This window comes from Squalius cephalus (assembly GCF_949319135.1).
Source record: "Squalius cephalus genome assembly, chromosome: 9".
NCBI classification, from domain to species: domain Eukaryota; kingdom Metazoa; phylum Chordata; class Actinopteri; order Cypriniformes; family Leuciscidae; genus Squalius; species Squalius cephalus.
Genome location: NC_137130.1, coordinates 28994630 through 29016517, shown reverse-complemented (window position 1 = coordinate 29016517; position 21888 = coordinate 28994630). Strand labels below are relative to the sequence as shown.

The following is a 21888-nucleotide window of genomic DNA, read 5'->3' as shown; positions in this document are numbered from 1 at the left end:
GTCATAAAATTCATAAAATTTAACATCACAGAAAAACATCAAAGACAGAAGTTTTTGGCAGAATATGGGAAGTTGTGTGTGGAGTGATGAATCACAATGAAACATGAGAGATTCTCCAGAGCGGTGTCTTCAAAAATCTGCTGAGAAATATAATAATAAATGCATCTCTACCACAGTGAAGTGTGGAGGAAGAGCTGTCATTGTGTGCGGAGGCTTTTTAGCTGCTGGTACCGTATCGGTGAGCTACCTCACTGTGGAAGTCATTTAATGCTTTGGAGTTCAGGAGAATATTGCAGAAGGGCTTGCTTTCAACAAATGAAAATTTGTTTTCTAAAGAGGAATGATCAGATTTTCCTGCCCAAAGCAAAGACAACCAAGAAGTAGCTTGAAAACAAGTTTATCAGGCTCATGTTTTGGCCTGTCAGAGTCCAGTTTTAAAGCCTATAGTGAATATTTGGTCTCGCATTAAACTCTTCACTTTAACTTAAACTTCATTTTTCAACTTCTCATGACCAGTTTGAAGCCGTTAACTCTTTGAGTGGAACAACACTGACTCTTCCTCCTGTAAAAAGCTGTCTGCAAGTTAGGAAGGCTATTCTGTGCCAAGTTACTTTATCTACGGTATTTGTGCAATTCTTGCTAATTTTCTTACCAGTGATTTGTGATTAAAATGATTAAAAGACCACTGAATATTTTAAATGTTTGCTTTGTCCCATTTTTTATATATATATTTGTGTATTTATTTTATATCTTTAAATCAGCTGCTTTTTGAATATTATGGAAGACTATGTATGTGTGTGTGTGTATATATATATATATATATATATATATATATATATATATATATATATATATATATATATCAAAAAGCAGATGATTTAAAGATAAGGATTTTACAAAGATTTTTTCGTCACAATTTCTACTTAATTAAAGATTTTAGAGCTTGGCATAAATAGAATAATGTAAATTCCCATGGGGATTTTAATAATGTATATTTCCAGGTCTAGAAATCGCATTTTAATATTAGGCTACCTCATACTGTATATCCAGGTTTTTCAAGTTCATGTAAATGGTTCTTCTAAGAAAAAAAAAAACTGTTGTTGAGGTTAATTAAACCAAGAAATATTTATTTTTTTGTATTTGTTTTAGCTTGTTTTTTCTTGTTTTAAAATGATTTGGCCTCCTTAGGAAGTTTGCTGAGGCCCCCTAGTGGACCCCGGACCCCTGCTTGAGAATCACTGATCGACTGCAGTAGTTCTCGTTCTGAAAAACACAGAATTTGTGCCTTGATTTGTGCTTTTAAAAAGTAATGGGACACCAGTTTTCACCGTATTTGTGTAAAGGGTCAAATGTTGTCTAAGGTTGAACAATCAACACATGATTATCTACTGATTTAAAGGCAACAGCTGCTGGAACTGAACCTCTCCTCGAGCAGAATTTGAAGCGTTTGTCCCAGTTTTATATCCAGTGCTCCTCATGGTTGTGTGATTGATTCTGCAGTGTGACGGCCAGTACATCCCACTCCCCAGCCTCCAGGGAATCGCTGTGCTGAACATCCCTAGCTACGCTGGGGGAACCAACTTCTGGGGCGGGACCAAAGAGGATGACGTAAGTGATGATGCTAGAGGTCATGAGGGTTTCTCTCTTCAAACTGCAACCCATGAGTTGTAAACTAAGAGTTGAAATATGACACCATGTAGAGAGGAAATGCTCTGGACTTGTTTAATTAAGAGGATAAGTTTGCCCTGTGTTGACTGGTGTTGCCTAACGCGCAGCTGGCTCTGGACAAAACCTTTTCAACCCCGGGGTGACACGGGTCTTTGTTCGCAACAAGTGTCCTCTTGGCAGCTGGTTTGTTTTAGCTCACATGGCCTCGTTCAGGATGAGGTTACCTCCGGACACCGTGTGCGTCTAGTTACAGAAGGGAAGAGTGCTTAGGAAGAGATCTGTAATTTTAGACTGGACATTCGAGGACCCAGTTCAAAAAATGTCATTCTCAAGTCCACTAAGTGTTTTCATAGAGGGAAGAGTAATTAACCCAGTAAAGCATTACTATAGTCTGAAAAAAATCTTTTTTTTTTTTAATTGAACAGTTTGTTGAACCTTTAGGTATCATATTTAACACATAAGGCGTTTATGGTTCATATAGTATGATATGGTGAGAAGAATATGGAGCTCATAGTTTTCAAAAAATATGCAATTTGGTGCCGTTTCTGGTTTTAGCTTGAAATGTAAACCAATAAGATATAACAGAATACCAGATTACTTATATACAATGCATAAAAATATCAGTTGTCACTCTATATTTCAGTTAATACTTAAATTCTTATTTTTATGTTCAAAGCTCTGTAGTTTTTATTGTGGGGGGGGGGGGGGGGGCAAAACATGAGGATTGGATTGATAGATGTACAAAATAAGCATTCCTCAAAAATTGTTTCTATCATATTTGATACTTGGATTTTAAACATAATTTTTCAAAAGAATAAATCAAGTAGACCTTGCTTCAAATATTAGCTTGAAATATTAACAACAACAAGTTTTTTATTATGTTTTATTATGTTTACTTTATAAAAATTAGTACAGATTTCACTACAAATAGACACTTCTATCACAACCTAAACGGGAACATTTTTACAATTACACTAAAAGGCCTTTTACTTGCCAAAAATCGATGAACTTTCAATCAGAGGACAGAAGGCATGTAGTAGATTGTGAAGTAGTAGATAGTTGAAGTTATGTTGATCGTTTAGACTTTAGAAGCCTTAGAAATGTGCATATCAAATATGATATAGTAGGCTTTATATGTTTAGTCATTTTTTATGAGATTTTTTTCCCCCTGGTTGTGGATCATGAGTGTGAATCTGTAGAGAGCCCCCTAGTGGTGGTAAGCTATTTTCATGATTTTTTCTTTTCTTTTCATGCAGATATTTTGTGCCCCTTCATTTGATGATAAAATTTTGGAAGTGGTCGCTGTGTTCGGTAGTATGCAGATGGCTGTCTCAAGGGTGATCAAACTGCAGCATCACCGTATTGCACAGGTAAGCACAACTCACACACAAATGAGAGATCTTTAAAGTATGTGAGTAATGGTGATAGAGATGTGTAACTCACCTCAACCCTCTCAGTGTCGCACGGTGAAGATCACCATTCTGGGAGATGAAGGAGTGCCTGTCCAGGTGGACGGAGAGGCCTGGATTCAACCTCCCGGACTCATCAAGATTCAGCACAAGAACCGGGCCCAGATGCTGACAAGAGACCGGGTGAGTGATTCCGGAGAAACAATATTACCATAGAACAGTGGAAAAGAACAGTTAAAGGAATTATTCATTCAAAATGGCATCATTAACACTAACCTTCAGACGTTTGGGGTCTATTATGCTCACCAAGGCTGTAAAAACAGTAATATTGTAAAATATTATTACAATTTAAATAATTTTTATTTTATTTTTAAAATTTCTTATTATCCACAGTTGTGCTGCTTAATATTTTTCTGGAAACCGTGATACATTTTTTTCAGGGTTCTTTGAAGAATAGAAAGAACAGCATTTATTTGAAATATAAATATTTTGTTACATTATAAATGTCTTTACTGTCACTTTTGATCAATGTTTCCTTGCTGAATAAGAAAGTCATTTTCTTACTGACCCCAAACTTTGGACATTAGTGTATATCTCTCTCATGTTGTTTTGACCATTTTTGTCTCTCTTGTTCTATGAAAGACAAAAGGAGATGTTAGGCAGAATGGTTTGTTTTCCATCCACTCTCAAAGGAAAGTGGATTGTGGTTTATACTGACAACAAGCTCCAAGAAGCACAATGGAATTATCATAAATACTGTCAATAAGACTTGTGTGCAATATTCCAAGTCTTCTTAAGATATACTAGCTTCTGGTGTCGGAAAAGCATAAGGCTGAGTAAATTAAAAAGTCAAATAGAGGTGTTGTGTGTGATGTGTTAAAAAACAACATAATGTTATTGTAGTTCTAGGCTAAATGTGAGCATGCATTTACAGTACTCCTCTCACTTGCACAAAAACAGATTCAGTATTCCTCAAAATGAATAAAAACAGTGAAATGCAAACTCTAAATATTAGGCAAACCTGCAATAATTAAAAATGTTAAATTACACAAATATACTTTATATATTTAATCTCACTTAATTAGGTCAAATCTTTGCTGCTGACCTTCAAGTATCCAATTCAGCTTTTATCAGTAATAATAAGCAAAAATGACTAGATAAACCTCACATTTGTGTTTCATATTTTTTGTATACAGTAGCCTATGTTGCTGAAGAGTATTGAACTTTCTTCTTCTGCATGCAATCACAAATGGCAGCCCAGCTGGTTTGTTTGAGCTGCGCCCTTTACTGTACAGACGTGAATTTGCATTTCCTTCAGCCTGAGGCTTATTCATTTCACTTTTGATGTTAACTATTGTTTGTTTTTGTTTTCTGTTATTAACAAACAAGCAGAGAGAAAGTGACGCAAAAGTAACGTAACAAATTACTTTCTTTAAAAAGTAACTAAGTAACACAATTAGTTACTTTTTTAGCGAGTAGCGCAATATTGTAATGCATTACTTTTAAAAGTAACTTTCCCCAAGACTGTAAAAATGATAAAACTGTAAAATTTGGTTTGGGTAAGCACTACTGAAGAGTCTAGCTCAATGCAGGAGAAAAAACTCATTTCGAGAAAACAGCCTCTAAAGGTATGTATTGTAATTTAAATCAATGACTCGAACGTAATAAACGAAACACTTAAATGTATTTCGGATGTTTTCTTTCCACTAGTCTGAAATAAGAAATGCTATGGAAGCAAAATAGCCCAAAATCTCCAAATTGACCAGTGCCTGAATAAACGCTTTTGCCTGTAGTGTCAAAGATCAGGAAACCAGTCCAGATCTGTCACCACTGGGCTGTTTGTGTAAATTGTGTGTATCCTTTCTAAACTTTGGATGTTAAAACTCACCGTCCTTTAAATGACTTCTGTATTTGTTTTCAATGAAGGCATTTGAAAACACATTGAAGTCTTGGGAGGATAAACTGAAATACGACAAGCCTCCGCTGAGGCCTCACCTGTATCCTCAGCATTCTGTGGATCTGGCCACCGAGGAGGAGGCCGCGCTCATCCAGATGTGCGCTCGAGCCGCTGAGGATCTCATCACCAGGATCTGTGAGGCTGCCAAAAACTTCCAACTCCTCGAGCAGGAGCTGGCCCACGCCGTCAACGCCTCTTCACACGCCATCAACAAAACACACCCCAAGTTCCCCGAGGTGAGCGACGCCAGCACTGAAGGACTGTTCACACCACTGATTACTGATCAAAAATATACTTTCCCTCCATATAAAACAACAACAGCTCACTATAGTATTATATTTTGGGTTTAGTGTGAAATAGTTCATGGGTACATTGTTTTGTGATAATAGTCTTTAATTTTAAGCAAAAAAAATCAATATGGAACTATAACCCATGAATAAAATCAGCCATCTCCAATGCGAATCAAACGTTGATTTGAAGTATTGAAAGATCGGACAAAATGTACAGGGCAAAGGGAAAAAGGTTTTTATGCTCTTCGCTTGAAGCTTTGTTGGATTACTTAACTGAAAATCAAAATCAAGTTGTAATATAAATGTATAGTCATTCATTTTAGGCATGCAATATACACTTGCGTTCAAAAGTTCAAAAAGTCAGTGCATTTTTTTAATATAAATATAAGAAATTAATACTTTTATTCAGCAAGGATGCATTAAAATGATCAAAAGTGACAGTACAGACATTTATAATGTTACAAAAGATTTCTATTTCAAATAAATGGTGTTCTTTTGAACTCTATTAATTAAAGTGAATCAAAGAATATGAAGCAGCGCAACTGTTTTTAACATTGATAGTAATAAGAAATGTTTCTTGAGATTCAAATCAGCATATTAGAATGTGACATTGAAGACTGGGGTATTTTTACTGTATTTTTGATCAAATAAATGCATCTTTGAACATAAGACACAATTCTCTGATTATTGGCTCTGTAGTGTTTCTCTACTAATGTTTGCAGATTTACGCTATTATACACTTTTTAAGCACATAAAATCGCTTACCGATCTCAGACCTCATGGTAGTTTTGTATGAAAATCTTTATGTATTATTATTATTAAAAATAGTATTTTGGTAAATGGTATTTTTACATTAGGAAACCAACTTTTGTGCTCCTCATAGTTTATACAAGTCTCGTATTCATGGGTATATTCATCATGTCTGATTCGTCGTCCCGTCTGTTCTCCTCAGAGCCTGACAAGAAACACTGCCATTGAGGTGGCGAGCACCGTGAAGGCTCTGCACAATGAGACTGAGTCTCTGCTAGTAGGACGAGTGCCATTGGTGAGTTCATGGTGAACATGATCTGGATTGAATGTTTGTAATGTAATATAAAGCTCAGTCTCATTCCCCTTTTCCAAGGAATAAATGTTCATGGTGCTGCAAAGCAGGTCCCCATAGAAAAGAATAATCCACACTGTGATGCAGAGCAAATATTATAGCTATCTATGTTTAAGGAATTTTAGAAAAAGCATCTGATACAAAGCACAATTTTATTTCATTGAGCTTATATAGAATTAAACATAGTTGACTCTAAAAGGAGTCCTACGGTATGAAAGTGCAACTTTTAAATGCTAAGCAATAGCATTTTCCCTCTCCAGAATGACAGCTGCATTTGACTATGCTAGTCCACCAGATAGACCAGCACAAAACCTGGAAGTGGATTGACGTGTAATCTTGTCTTGTGAGCGCTGAGCAGTGAAGACTCTGATAGAGATCTATGTAAGCACTGACTGTGAGTTTATCTCTGTAGCAACTGGACCCTCCACATGAAGAGCTGCTGTCCAATGCCCTGCAGAGCGTCGAGCTTGAACTGGGCAAGCTGGCTGAGATCCCATGGCTTTACCACATCTTACAGCCCAACGACGAGGAGGTGAGCACATCCTGCACAAAATGTCATGCTGTAACTGAGAGCAACAGAGAGAATAAATCCCTTAAATATAGTGTGCCTAGATAAAGGAACCAAATTAGTCAGCTCTCTACCTAAACTTGTTTCCTGCAGGGATAGTTTTAAAAAAAAATTAACATTGTGTCATAATTTAGCCACTTCCAAATGTGGTTTTAAAGGAGCTGTATGTAAGAAATGTATTTCAATTAATCATAAAATGGCCCTGATATGTCACTAGACATTAAGAAATCATGTTCATTTCAAATACTTATATCACTGACAACAGTAGTCCGGCCAGGATATTGTCATTTAAAAAGTGAAGTTGCAGCCCTCAACTGATGTTGATGTTGTCGTCTTGTGTTTTGGCCTGATGCCCCACCCTCCACCTATCTACCAATCACAAAGTCAGTAGTGTTTCGGCATCGGGGTTGCCAGCTCTGCTCTAGTTACCACAGCTGCAGCTCCTTGTAGCAGCCTACGTTCCTGCTGGATCCTGCAGCCTATCTGGCAACCTCGAGTCAGGGGGGAGGGGGAGGGGATACAGTGCTCTACATTAATTTGAAAGTGATTGCAGTACCAGTTTTGGCCACAATCTTACATACAGCTCCTTTAAATCAGATACTGATATCTGGACATCTGACTTGTGTCTAAACACCCATATCCAATTCTCCTTGGAATTCCAAACCACCACAAGTCGAGGGCGACACGTTTGCCCAACAAAGATAGCTTTTTAATGTCTGATTATGAAGCAGACGTGTCTGTATGTGCTTCCACTAAAACTCACAGCTTTTTTTATTGAGGTGGGAACTTTATATACAGTATAGCTAAGAAACTGCACAAACACAGAAACATTCAGGAGCATAGAAACTGGTTGTCAACCTCTGCCCCGTGAATGTTATAATTGTCAGCAATGGTGAGATAGCTTCATGGTTTTTGTAATAAAACTAACAAGCTTCACTATTACATACAGACGCACACACGCAAACTCACAAATCTCTGTCTTGTTAATTCATTCGAATGAATTCAAATTGATCTTACCACGCTACTTTATTTCACTTCAGAATTCTAGATATAACGAGCTGTAGATAAAATAACAAATTAAAATTTCCATTTGTTTCCAGTCTATATCCGTTCAGTCAGATTTTGGGCTGCAAACATCCATGGCAGCTTTTAACCTATCAATGCTGGCATATAATCATGGCCACCAGACATGAATTATATATATATTTTTAGTACGGCCATTCAAGGCCTTGAGTATTAACCATGTCGCATAGTAAAGAGATCACCAACAGAATCATTTTAATGAAAACGCAGATACGGTCGTGTCTAGAGTGAATGTAAACAGGCAGGACAAACAAATCGGATATGGTCAAAAGATCCGATCTGTGCATTAAGACTTGCAGTGTAAACGCAGCCTTACATATATTAACAAATATGCACTGAATGGGTGTTTTACAGTTCCTTTGACTATGAGACTGACAGGTCATTTTGTGTGAGGCAGGATCCCTCCCTCGAGTACGGAAAAAGAAACAGTCGGAGTGGCATGTTTCGCATAGTGCCAAAGTTCAAGAAAGAGAAACTCCCGAAGAAGTCCAGTCCACAGTCAGGTAAGTGTGTGTGCGTGTGTGTGCGTGTGTGTGTGTGTGTGTATGTGTGTCCGGATTTACTTGAATATTCTCACATGAGACGGACACTAAAATCATGGATACCTCATGCTTTTTTGCATTCATTGTCATCTACAACTGTTTTAGTGTTACATTTCATTGGAAAAGATGCAAAAACTGAATTATTTTTGAAAAAAAAAAAGCAAGATTGTTCATGATTGCTGACAATATGGGGAACTGTTAAAGGAAGTGATGTCAGATCTCTGAAGCACATGGAGCCAGAGACACACAGCTTGTGTGATTAAAGAGAGCGCCATACAGCATGTACATCCTCTTCTGAGAGGACTTTCTGTTCATGTCCAGTGGTCCTCAGTCCAACCCAACCATCCATGAGCACCCCTGCACTCCTCTGGTCATGGTGTTGTCCTGTGAGTCAGAAACAGTCCATGTGTCTACACATGAACAGCAGGCACAAACCAAGGTGTACCGCACAGAAGGGGAACAATAGAAACCGCTTATCCAAACCCAAACACAACATATTGCACACGTGCTACACATGTAACGCTTAAAGGTGAAGTGTGTAATTTTTGCCACTAATAGCACTGAATGGTATTGCACAAATAATGATTGTTTTCTGAATAAATGTCCCAAACTCTCCTTCCGCCCAGACTCCTGCCAAACTGAGAGTCCTGCCCTATACTCTTGTCATTGGTTGAGGCAGAAGTTGACGCCTTTTTTTACGCTCAAACAAACAAAGCAATGTTTGGAAAGTGTCATCGTGTCTATTCATAAAGTCAATCTTGTGTAGCCCGACTTTTGGCTTTCTTCATAAAGTTTGGTTTACACTGCAGCTTATTCTGGCCAGGACCCGCCCATTTAGACAGCAAGAGACTGTGTGACTGACACGTAAAGTGCCCAAGATCCTTAAGGTTTAATGTGCCTATAGGGGTGAATTTATCAAACATATTTGATTTCTTGATTTCATTATAGTTGGTGAAGAAAAAATCTGTTTCAACCTCTAAAAATGTGTAGTATTATTATTATTAATTAATTAATAATTACAAATATACATATATTTTTTTATGTGCGTTTAAGGGCGGATTAATGTACCTGAAATATTTATAAAATATTTATAGTTGGAGAAAAAACTCAGCCACCAAAATTAGGCAAAAATGTAAATTATCATTGTTGTTAGTGTTTTAGTGTCACCTTTTGCTTTGTTTTGATTGGAAATTATGCAAAAGCGTGTTTTTGAAAAAATATTGTTCATGTATATTGCTAATAATCATCATTGAATTGTTCATTATTAGGAATCATTATTATTAATAACCATAACAATAATGATGCGTTAAAAACATTAGGGATGCACGATATATCGGCCACCATATCGGTATCGGCCGATATATGATCATTTTTTATGTTATCGTTATCAGCCGATATATTAAAGCTAATAAATTATGTATTATTTCCTTCGGCTGAGACACTTCAGATACGCACTGTTCCCCATGATGTTTTTGAATTGCTTGAAATATGAATGGAATCCCTTCAAAAAAGGAAAGTGCAATATGTGCTGTCATATACGCTGCATAAAATTATAATGAGAACATGTGTGCTTGGGACATGGCTTTTAATGGTGAGACATTTGTTTTTGTAATCAGGCTCTCAAAAATGATGTAAAAATTTGGATTTAGACTTATCGGCCAATATATCGGTAATCGGCTTTCAAATATAAAGAATTATCGGTTATCGGTATCGGCCAAAATGTTCATATCGGTGCATCCCTAAAAAACATTCCTTTCCTTTCCACCTTTCCAAAGTTGTGGTTACAGAAAAATGGCAACATCTAATTACATTCAAGTACACATCAGAATTACGCCTGTCCAAAAGTCCTGCTCATTTCACAATCTTGGAAACAAAGCAGAATTGATTTTTATATTTTTTAAGTTAGATTTATTGATATTTACTCTCAAACTAAATTTGATCAGTGCAGATTTGATGGCACTATCCTCGAGCGATTCATTCTTCCTTCGTATCAAAACAAATTACACAGATCACCTTTAATCCTCCCTGAAATCTGATATCTGTGGATAGTACATACTTTGTACATACTCTCCAAAAAAAGCATTGCGAAGGAGTCAAAATAGTGTTTCTACCTGTTTAAGCTACTGTCTCTGTCACACTCTTAAACTGAACGTGGTTTCGCCCTGGATTTGACGTGCATGTCTGTTACGGGGATTGAACACGACGACAACAGAGTGCAGTGTATGCCGGCGGACGGTCTGAGCGCAGGACTTTATGAGCGTTAGGTCGCACAGGCTTCAGCCTCCCATTCCCTCTTCCTCCTGCTGTCTCTCCTGTCTCTGTGTCTGCTGTTAATGGGATGATGGTGGACGTGCCACTGTGATAACCTGCATGCCAGAAACGCCTCTGGGTGTGCCAGTGACCAATCCGAACCTGTTTAACCCTCTCTTTGCCAGCTGCCGCCGCCACTTCTCTCTGTGTCTTCTCTTTCCTGTTTGATTTATTTTTTGGTCCCCTTTTCCCTTTGTGGTGGTTTTTTGACTTGTTCCTCCTCTCGGCCTGACCCTGTTTGCCTGTGTTCTTGCGAGTGAACGGGGGTTGGACACTGAAGGGGGCTTCTCGCTCTGTACTTGTGTAGTTCAGAGGTGGGGCACTGAGGAGGTTGCCGCCTGGCTGGAGCAGCTCAGCTTGGGGGAATACAAAGACACCTTCATCCGCCACGACATCCGCGGCTCCGAGCTCCTGCACCTGGAGAGGAGAGACCTCAAGGTATACACACAACCCCTTTCTGTGCCTCACCATGTCCCTCAGAACAACCCAAAACATTCTTTTTCTCTGTCCATCTCGCTCTTTGACTCTCTCTCTGTCTCTCTTTCTGTCATCTTTACCTGTCACCCTGTTTGCTATTTTGTGCTGCACTGCTCTGCTTGGCTTCCTCTGTGCAAGTGTCATTCGGATCTCAAATTACTTACACGAGTAGCCACCTTGACGCACACGTAGGGTTATTTTAAGTCGCCTAGGCTCGAAAGACGCCAGCGCGGCTGATAGGCAGCCTCACACCGACATGCCTCTGTTTGTGTAGCTCATGAGTACAGTGAATATGTTTTTGTGTGTTTGTGTGTGTGTGATTTGCTGATAACTTTAAGCAAATCAGGCCCTGTTTACACCTGGTATGAACATTCATCTCGGGTGATGTGATCGTAAGGGGAATATCTTTGATTTCTTGACTGCACTTTTGTTCAGAAGTTTGGGGTTGGTGAGATATTAATGTATTAATGAAATAAGTGTGTTTTGTTCACCAAGGCTGCATTAATTTAATTAAAAATACAGTAGAAGCAATAATATTGTAATCACACGAGCTCAAAATACCTGATACACTCGCTCAACTTTACTGTAGTAACTCTGCACAATGGCAAGTGGAAATACTGGTTTAATTCAGCCATACATGTTTGAACCAGAAACTGATTCAGAAGAAGTGGAAGAGTGAATTATACAGGCATTGTATCAGAATGGTAATGCGGTTTATGTATCGCTCTCTACAATGTCGGACACATAACAATAATTAATATGGTTAGCCTTTTACTTGACTACATTATCAAACAGATAATAATGTGTTGCTAATGTTACACAAACCATGTTCCCATTCACCATCTCAGAGTCAGACATCCGCCTTCTAACAATCAGCATCCTTAGAAATGCTTTTTACAGCTCAGAACGTCAGTGGAGAACGGCATATAGTTCATCATAACATCGTAATATACATCATATACATAATTCACCCGCTATATTGTTAAATGTACCTGATTTTTCATATCCTGGGATAACCTGGCTTCTCTTGAGACTCCAATAGTTAATGATATGCTAAAGCCCGCCGGCACGTTGTTGTGATTGGTTACAAGGTAGTTTGTGATGTCAGAAACATGTTGGTTCACTGCAGTTTTAAGGAGAAAATATGAGTACAGTGATGTGGCTTATGAATTTGCACATGGTTTGTCTTAAAGCATATTAAAAACACCACATAGACTGATAAACAACATTAAAAACTTGATTTTCAACACAGGGGAGCTTATATAATCTTGTGGAAAACCTGATGCAGTTTTTTTTTAGGATTCTTTGATCAATAGAAAGTAAAAAAAAAAAAGCATTTATTTGAAATAGAAATCTTTTGTAACATTATTTCATTATTGTAACATTTGGGGCCCTATTTTAACGATCTGAAACGCAAGTATCAAACGCAAAACGCAAGTAACTTTGTGGGTGGATCTTGGGCGCTGTTGCTATTATACCGGCGGGATAAATGACTCTTGCGCCTGACGAAAATCTAAAAGGGGTTGGTCTGAAGTAGCTTCATTATTCATAGGTGTGGTTTGGGCGTAACGTGAAATAAACCAATCAGAGCGTCATCTCACATTCCCTTTAAGAGCAGGCGCGCTTGTTCTAAAGCGGATTCCTATTATAACGGCGGATTTGCCAGGCGCACGCGAGGAGCGGTTCACAGCCGAGGAGACCGACGTTCTCGTCAGGGACGTTGGGGATGGAGAAACACACCCAAATTAACTTCGGTTAAACAGGCGTATGATAATTTGAGTAAATGTGTAAGCTAGATGTATGCTTTTATAATAAACTGTTTATCTATCTATCTATCTATCTATCTATCTATCTATCTATCTATCTATCTATCTATCGTAATAATGTAGGCTATGATTTGCAAAAATGAAACCTGCTGCGTTTGTGTGTAGATGAGAGAATCAAAGTGTATGCGCGTTGTGCACACGCTACATTGATTAAGGCCAAGCATGCGCCCTTAAAATAGCATATGAATAACATGCGCAACGCGCCACTGACTTTAAACTAGTTTTTTTTCGGTCAGTGGCGGAATTGTTTTCTAAACCTGTAAAATAGCATGAGGGAACGTTTGCGCTGGAACACGCCTCCTCTTTGCGCTGAACCGCCCCGGGGAGCGCAAGTGTATTTCTTAGTTAACCGACGTGCGTCTGTGGAGGGAAAAGTCCGCTGTGCGCAGGTGCAAAATAGGAATGATACATGCGTCGGTGTACAAAGTCAATTGCGCTGGGTGCAAGATAGGGCCCATTGTCTTTACAGTCACTTTTCTTGCTGAATTTCTTTTAAAAAAAACATCAAACTTTTGAACATCACTCAATATATCATAATGTTAATGTTGACAAGGCGGCATAAAGTAAAAACAAGTACATAAAAGTCAGCACATTTTTGCCAGAAATGTGAAGTTTCAAACTACCTGCATTATTTCAGTCGAGTAACTTCAGGTGTTTCAGATGATTTTCGCACTATAGAGATTTTTATCCTGAACTTGTTATTTGTATCTCTGCATATTACAGTGGTTCTCAACTGGTGAGTCAGTTTACATGACAACTATGTACTAAAAATGGAAAAGCATTTTTGCATTTTTGAAAAGTTTCATATACAGATGACAACATTGCCAAAATGATCCCTGTTCACACGGATCTGCGAAAACGACTAAAAACACTGTATCATGCATGCCAGGCCAGTAGTTGGCGGTGTCACTTTGTTGTTTTGGTTGTCAAGTACTCTCGCATGCCTATAGACTGAACATGTAATACGCATTCACAGGCTTTTTTGACTACCTCTGCATGAAGTGTGAGCGATCAAATCCCAAACCAGACTCCATGTACACCTGTATTTAGTGCTGTTCACTTGTGAATAGATCTCCTGAGGCTGATGCTAATATGAGCTGTAAACAGGGCCTTATTTACAGCATTTATTCGGTTATAGCTGTATAGCAGAGCTATTTTAAACAATAAAATTGTGTAGGATTATCAATTCAATTTAACACAATAATAGAGCACAATAAACATCCTCACCAGAAACTCAGTGATGCTTTCATGTACATTTGTTGAAGAAATAAATAGCCTAATGCATTCAATAAATGTATTATAAATCCTCGTGAATCACACCTCCCAATGTTGACAGATTACACAATGGGTTCATAAGTGTTGCGTAGTGCTGAATGTTTATGTGTAAGGTTTTCTGCTCACACTTATCACAAGCACTAGAGAACCTTGGACTGTGCCATTTTTACTCCTCTGTTATGTCCTCCCATTTCAAATGTCCCTGCCATTTTTCTGGTTTAACCTCATTCTGTCTTAAGGGATGTCCTCAAATAGATTTAAAAAAAAACATTATCAGGACAGAAATAGATCTCAGTGTTTCAACTGGAAACCAGTCAAGCTCAAATTCATTGATATTGTGGGATAATGGGGAATTTGCTGTGTCATTAGATTTGCTGCATTGTTTTAACCCGAGGTTAACCAAACAATCAATTTTGGTGATATAATGGTCAGAGCTGAAATATCTGAGAGAGCAGGGTAGATGATGACCGATATAATGCTGATATATTATACTTAAAAAATGAAATAAATGGACACTCATACACAATATATCTGTGTAATGCCTTATTTAGATTAGCCTAACTTCCACTAGATGTCACCTTCCTGTGGTTTTATCTCAAACCTACTTCTTAGATGGTTTCATTATACTTTGGGTATACACTTGAGGAAGGAATTTATAATCATTTTAAATTGATAATCAGTTAACTGATTGCTATTTATTGCTAATACTGCAAAACACACATGCAAGACTCCATGTATAATCACATAGTTTGAATGAAATATAAATATTCCTACTTAAAGGGGTAATTCACCACTGGCAAGATGATTTTATTAAATTTTGGCTGAATTTGCAGTAGATCGGTGTTACGTGACTAGTGAAAAAGGGGCTCTGACGTTCCATTTATCAAAAAGATAGGGAAACTTCAACACCTATAATGCACTGGATTCGTCTGTGAACAGGGATACAAGAATGTGGAGGAATCTTTAGTTTTCAGAAACCCTGAAGCTGTCAAAAGTCCACCGAAAGGCCCCAAATAATGTGTTTTACATTACTTTTGTGGACAAAAAAATGGGGATGCCTCGGTACGGGTAGCACGGTAAACATTGTTCATTTAATACTACTGACATTGCAACAAAACTAAGCTGGTTGAAAATCTTACCCTTTAAGAAATGTGATTATTGATTTATAAATTGTTAATTTATTACAGTTAATATGCTAATAATATTTATAAAAAATACAGATACAACACCTTGTCCAATAAAATTCTCTTGCATGGATGTGTGTGTGTGTGTGTGTGTGTGTGTGTGTGTGTTTCAAATTGAAATAAATATTTACATATATTTGTATATATATTTGACTTTTGAATTTAAGCCAAATTTGCTTACATTTTTTTTTTACATTTCCCTTTTACAGTGTAGATACACAAACAAGTGGAAATATTATTTAACATGTACTTACTTTAGAGCAGGGTTCACCAATCTCGGTCCTGGAGGGCCGCTGTCCTGCAGAGTTTAGCTCCAACACACCTGTTTGAAAGTTTCTAGTATGCCTAGTGAGACCTTGATTAGCTGGTTCAGGTGTGTTTAATTGGGGTTGGAGCTAAACTCTGCAGGACATCGGCCCTCCAGGACCGAGTTTGGTGACCCCTGCTTTAGAGTAAGGGTTTAGTTTAGTGTAGGGTTAGTAGCTTGTAATTATGCAAACATTGCTGTTATTACTATAGTACTGAAAGTACATGTAAGATGTGTATACTGTAAAATAGTCGTGTTACCCCAAATTGAATGTCTTTGAACGTGTGCTACTCTAAAATTGACGGTTGAACTTGGATTAAACTTGGGTTAAGCTGCAGCTAAGTTGGTTTCTGTTAAGTTGGTAAAATACAATTTGTGTGTATTTTCTTGCCCTTGATCCTCAATCTTCTATGTACAATATTCAGTGAGCTGAACTACTGGTGTGAGGAGCTCTCTGAATGCCTCATTCTGAGTTCACTTCTGTTTGTCTGATTCCATTAAGGATCTGGGGATCTCGAAGGTGGGTCATATGAAGAGAATTCTCCAGGGAACTAAGGACTTGGCCAAGAGTTCGATGGTGGACCTGTGAGACGTCAACACACATTCCGTTCGTGAGCGAAGAGGAGTTGAAGCGGAGCTCCGGTGCGGGAGACGCTTTGCTGGCGTCGATTCATGTAGGAATAGCTTGTAGAAAAGCTAGGAATGTTTGTTTTAGAAGCAAGTGCTGGTGCCAAATCGACAAGGATTGTGTCCGAGACTTTTAGACCCATAGAAAAGCCATTCCTCACTTATTGCATCAACGGCACAATCAGGTATGCAATTCTCATCGTGCACGCGACCTCTGGCCTCTTTAAAAGATCCAAATCAAGTAGCAGTACAGGACTTCCAAACAAGCGTTTTCTCCGAGAGGAGCTCACTGGCTCTTTGCCTTGCGGTAGATGGCAACAACAGGAGGGCGATGTGATGTGTCAGCAATATTCTGCTTTTGACAGCACTGTTTACATTTTAAGGAGACGGGGAAAAGACTGATGGAGTATCGCAATCAAACGGCAATCATCGCAGTGATGCGGTGCAGTCCAAGAAAGGTCAAAAGGGGTTTCCTTCGACAGTGACATACTGATGCATGGTATGCTTGCTATATTTGGATAGCTATTTTACTGCATGATCTGCGTCTTGTTTTTTATTGTACAAACTAACACTTGAACAAGTTTTATATGGATTTAGTATAATGCCATTTGTTACTACTGAAGCATCCCTTTTGGTCCAAGTAGACTGCTGATTTGTTTCTATTTAACTGTCTGCATGGAAACCTTGTGTCAAAAGCAGCGTCACGTGCCATATTTATTGGTAAGAAATGTTTTAACTTTACAGTAGGACGTTAGGTAAGTCGACATCGCGGTGAATCATGTACCAAAGTGAATGTCCCCCGAATTTCCACAACTTTAAATCCCCCCCCTGAAATATTCTTCAAAAAAATCCGTAACGTCCACACGACATCTGTTTGTGGCTTAAAACGTATTCTTATTATTATACATTAGTTGAAATAGGACTTCTATTGTTTTGAATAAGAAACTTATTGCAGTTGACCTGCAACATTACATAGTTGATATTTGCTGAGTTCAGGAACCCAGTGCAAGTTCTATAGGATCATCTACATTTGGTTGGTGGCATTACAGGGTATAAGAGATGTTTGTTAATATATGCACTGTATATACGTTTAAAAAGTCTAAACTGTTAACTTCAGTTATGAGTAAAGCCTTTGTATAATAGAGCGCTTACATGATATTACCAGATGGCACATTTATTTGTGTATAGAGCACCATAACACCTTTGTGAATTATGACGTTAAGTAATCGCCTTTACACGTTAAGTGCTGTTGTACTCTATGGAAGGTGCAATATTGTTTTATTTTGATACATTTCTTCTCTATTAAGCTTTATTATGTGAGGTTTTTCCATGGAAAACTAAATGATGAACTTCACACACTCCTTTTTTTTTGGTTTTGGATTAGGGTGGACTTAGGTTCAGACAAATCATGCCATGTTCTCTCCAAAATTCATAAATCTTCCATTAGCAAATTGCTGATCCTGTCTAACCGTGCTTCCAGGATAATTTGCTTGACGGCTGGATGTTCCCTCACACCGACTATAAAACTGTTGTGCCTCTATTTTTTTTTTTCTGTTAAATGGAAACTTTCAAGTCACATGGGACTCATAACAGTGGATTTTAGTTTATATAATATTATAATGTTTCTCTAGAGGGTGTTCGAAAACATCAAAATAGTAGTTGATTCTGTATATATACAGAGAGAAAGAGTGTCGGAAAAAAGATGTGGTGTTCCCTTCCAAGAAATGCAATTCTACCCACAATTTACCTGAAGTGAGAATTCAAACAAATGTGGAGAGCGAGCACTGGCCTGGAGGACTGGGTTTGGTCTGTTGGGCAAAACCAAGCAGGATGTTTTTAAAAAGAAAAATACACATTTGAAGAGTTCAGTGAGAGTTTAGTCATTATATCAAACGATAGGACTAAAAATTTCATGACAGCATTCATTAATCAATAATTGATTACATTACTGGTTCTCAACTGTTGGTTTACATTCAACATAGCGCCAAACGTAGAGCTGAATAGTTTATTGTACACACATAACCAAAAAAACGGTTCTTAAAAGTCATTAATATGATCAAAAATCGCATACAATATAGATAATATTGTAAATGCACAAAGAGTAGAAGTGATTTTTACACTTTTTCTAGCTTGTGTGTTTGGTTTGTAAATGTCAGTTGAGTTTTATGCTCTCGGCAGCCAATAATTCACCACACAAAACACATTGTGGTCGGCACAAACCATGTTTATTCTTGTTGTAAGTGAACCCGTATTTAATGTTGTTTGGCCTTGTCCATATTGGCAGCTGCGTAATATGTCTAGCTCTTGCCAAACGAAAGACGAACTTAATACGGTAGAGTTTGATTGGGCGCGTAATGCTGGACGCACAAAATTAAAGATGAGAAAAACATTTCGTCTTCGCTTTTAACAGTTGATAAGCCTATTTCTGTTTCTGTCCTAACTATACACAATTATATATTTAATTGGTTCCCATTAGGGCCATCCTTTGGGCGCTGTAAACCCAGGGCCCCATGCTAGGGGCGGCCCTAGTACCCACCTTATATTAAGTGTCTTTAACTACTATGTACTAACATTTCAATTAATCCTTTGATACAAAGCACTTTTTGTGTACATACATGAATTTACATTATTAAAAAATACCTTCATGTAATTACAGCTGTAGTTAATTTCTGTATAGTTGCACCTTCCTTTAACACTTAAAGGGATAGTTCACCTAAAAATGAAAATTCCGTCGTCATTTACTCACCCTCATGTTGTTCCAAACCTGTATGAGTGTCTCTCTTCTGCTGAACACAAAAGATATTTTGAAGAATGGTGGTAATCAAACAGTTGACGGTAGCCATTGACTTCCATAGTAGGGAAATAAAAAATACAATGGAAGTCAATGGCTACCGTCAACTTTCTGATTACCAACATTTTTTAAAGTATCTCATTTTGTGTTCAAAGAGGAAGAAACTCATACAGGTTTGGAACAACATGAGAGTGAGTATGATGACAAAATCATTTTTGGGTGAACTATCCATTTAACCCACCAATACAATATGAACTCAATAAGCACATTGTCCCCAACATTTTTTTATTTTTTTTTTATGCAAGTACATAGTACTTAAAGACATCTGATATAAACTGTGACCGTTGAGAGCAGTTGAGAACCACTGGCGTCCATAATAAAGGCACAACAGTGCAGACTACAGACTATAGCCTGCTTTTTTCAGCAATCAAAATTGCGGTTTAATTGGAAACTTGTTGTCTCTCACTTCCCGTCTTTTCTCAGAAGCGAGATCCTACTGAGGTTTCAGTTTCTGCCTGTTGGCATTATTGGTTGGCTGTTTAATCCATCAGCATTTTTTCAAGTTTTACACATCCCCTTTCTTTTTTTATTTAAAAAAACTATATTTTGGCCAATTTAATGCTTTCAACTACCACTAAGTGTGCATTACTCTCCGTTTAACACAATTTACCAGGTTTAAATTCATCCCACAGTCATTTTTCTCCAAAATCAGTGCAGAAAATTTGATCTAGTCATTGGGAACAGAAAAAAAAAACCTATCATGCTGTGATCATATCCGACAATCAAATGGTGCATTTAAAGCAACAGTTCTGTTTGTGGTTGCATGACATAATATCAAAACGCACTTGCACGTATCTCCACGCATTCCGAAACACCAATGAATGTAGTGTTATGCTTTTCAAATATGACCACATCGCTAAAGGTAATTTCCCCAACTAGCTAGAATCGTTACCAAAGACACAAGATGAATTTGAGAACACTTGATGCTCACACTATGAAGCGCCCTGTTTAATTGGCCTTACACGATCTCTGTTTGACAGCTGTAGCAGATCGACCTTGTCTATGGTGCCTCTGTATAGTTCATTTGTTCACAACAGACTTAAAACACTCAAGTGCAGTCTTCCTCTCATGCCACACTGAATACATGTGCACATGATCACATGAACCTCAGTTCTCAAGCCACCACATGAGTGTTTTTCATTGGACTATAAGCGGCGGTGGGCTTCGGCTCGTCGACGATGGCGAACGCAAAAAGCTGTAAACTGCCTGGTTTTTCTCAAAAACAAATTCATTTTGAGGAACTTGTAGAGCAAGGTCACATATCTTTGACATGATTTATATCCATTTAAGAGAAGTGCGATGTGAGTTTCATTTGTTTACATTGTGTTTACAATGGCACAGTTTCATTTTTAAGACTACATGTATAGGTATATTTACAATACTTGCATATTTATTAAGGTTAAACAACTGATGTGTATGTGTTTTCACTATTGGGATATAATGTTACGGTAGTCACTTGTATTGATATCTGGATGATTTTGGTAAGTAGTAGGTAATTTTTATGACTACTAAGTGACTGTTTTCTGTGCCTTTTTATCGTAGATGCATGGTTAACTATTTATTACAATATGGAGGTCACTGAGATGTGTATTTTTGTATCCTGATTAAATAAGTGTTTCGATTTCGATGTACATTTTGAGGTGGTAAAATGCTGCCAGTTGATATCTTCCTTCTTCAATAAAACTGAATGCTTACACAGTACACTTTGCTTTGTCGTGAGTGTTTGACTTATTCACTTGAATTTGTATGTGTACATTGAATGAAATGTGAACACACCACTGAATTAACACAATATATGTATAATATGTGGAATTATCTTTCAAGACTGCTACGGCATTACGGTAAGGATTTCGATTGGGTGTTTGAAAACATTATAATAAAAACATACATTTCAATTGTGCTTGAATACATTAACCAAACAGAGAATATTTTAATTATCTTAATTTCATATTTTTGATTTAGCCTAGGCCCCCCTGCAATACCTCTACAGCCCACCAGGGGACTCGGCCCACACTTTTGGAAGCACTGAACTACTAGTGTTCACTACCACAGGGAAGATGGTCCTTATGAAGAGATGCTCATCTGGCTATATACCGACTATGGTAACGCTTTACTTGAAGGGGTGTGCATAACACTGATAAACAGGAGGTTTTATGCATGTTAATGACAATTGTCATTAAGTGTCATTCGCTCAATTATGTCATTTATAATGCAAAGATGACATTGTTTGAGATGTCTTTGTTATGACAACTTGACATAAACCAATACATCATAACCTGTCATAAATATGTCATAAACATGACATAGCAGATTAATCCTCAAACTTAAGAAACTACTTCACTTTTGGGGTTAACATTACATTATATTTCTGACCACTTTTTTTTTTTTCCAGTGGTACAAATTGAATTTGTC

The 21888-nt window shown here is 37.7% G+C and overlaps 1 protein-coding gene across 12 annotated transcripts in view; it reads left to right on the top strand.

Moving 5' to 3' along the window:
- dgkh (diacylglycerol kinase, eta) overlaps positions 1 to 21177 on the top strand; it is a 101146-nt gene extending 79969 nt beyond the window's left edge. For 11 of the 12 annotated variants that reach the window (XM_079880703.1, XM_079880702.1, XM_079880701.1 and 8 more), the window contains 9 exons: positions 1501 to 1608; positions 2925 to 3038; positions 3126 to 3260; positions 5004 to 5270; positions 6277 to 6369; positions 6839 to 6958; positions 8475 to 8580; positions 11237 to 11367; positions 16501 to 21177. In XM_079880703.1, coding sequence (XP_079736829.1) covers positions 1501 to 1608; positions 2925 to 3038; positions 3126 to 3260; positions 5004 to 5270; positions 6277 to 6369; positions 6839 to 6958; positions 8475 to 8580; positions 11237 to 11367; positions 16501 to 16587 — 1161 coding nt within the window. In that variant the 3' untranslated portion in view covers positions 16588 to 21177. The remainder of the gene's footprint in view (positions 1 to 1500; positions 1609 to 2924; positions 3039 to 3125; positions 3261 to 5003; positions 5271 to 6276; positions 6370 to 6838; positions 6959 to 8474; positions 8581 to 11236; positions 11368 to 16500) is intronic. The other variant, XM_079880706.1, reaches the window with a different exon arrangement.
- The last annotated feature ends 711 nt before the right edge of the window (positions 21178 to 21888 follow it).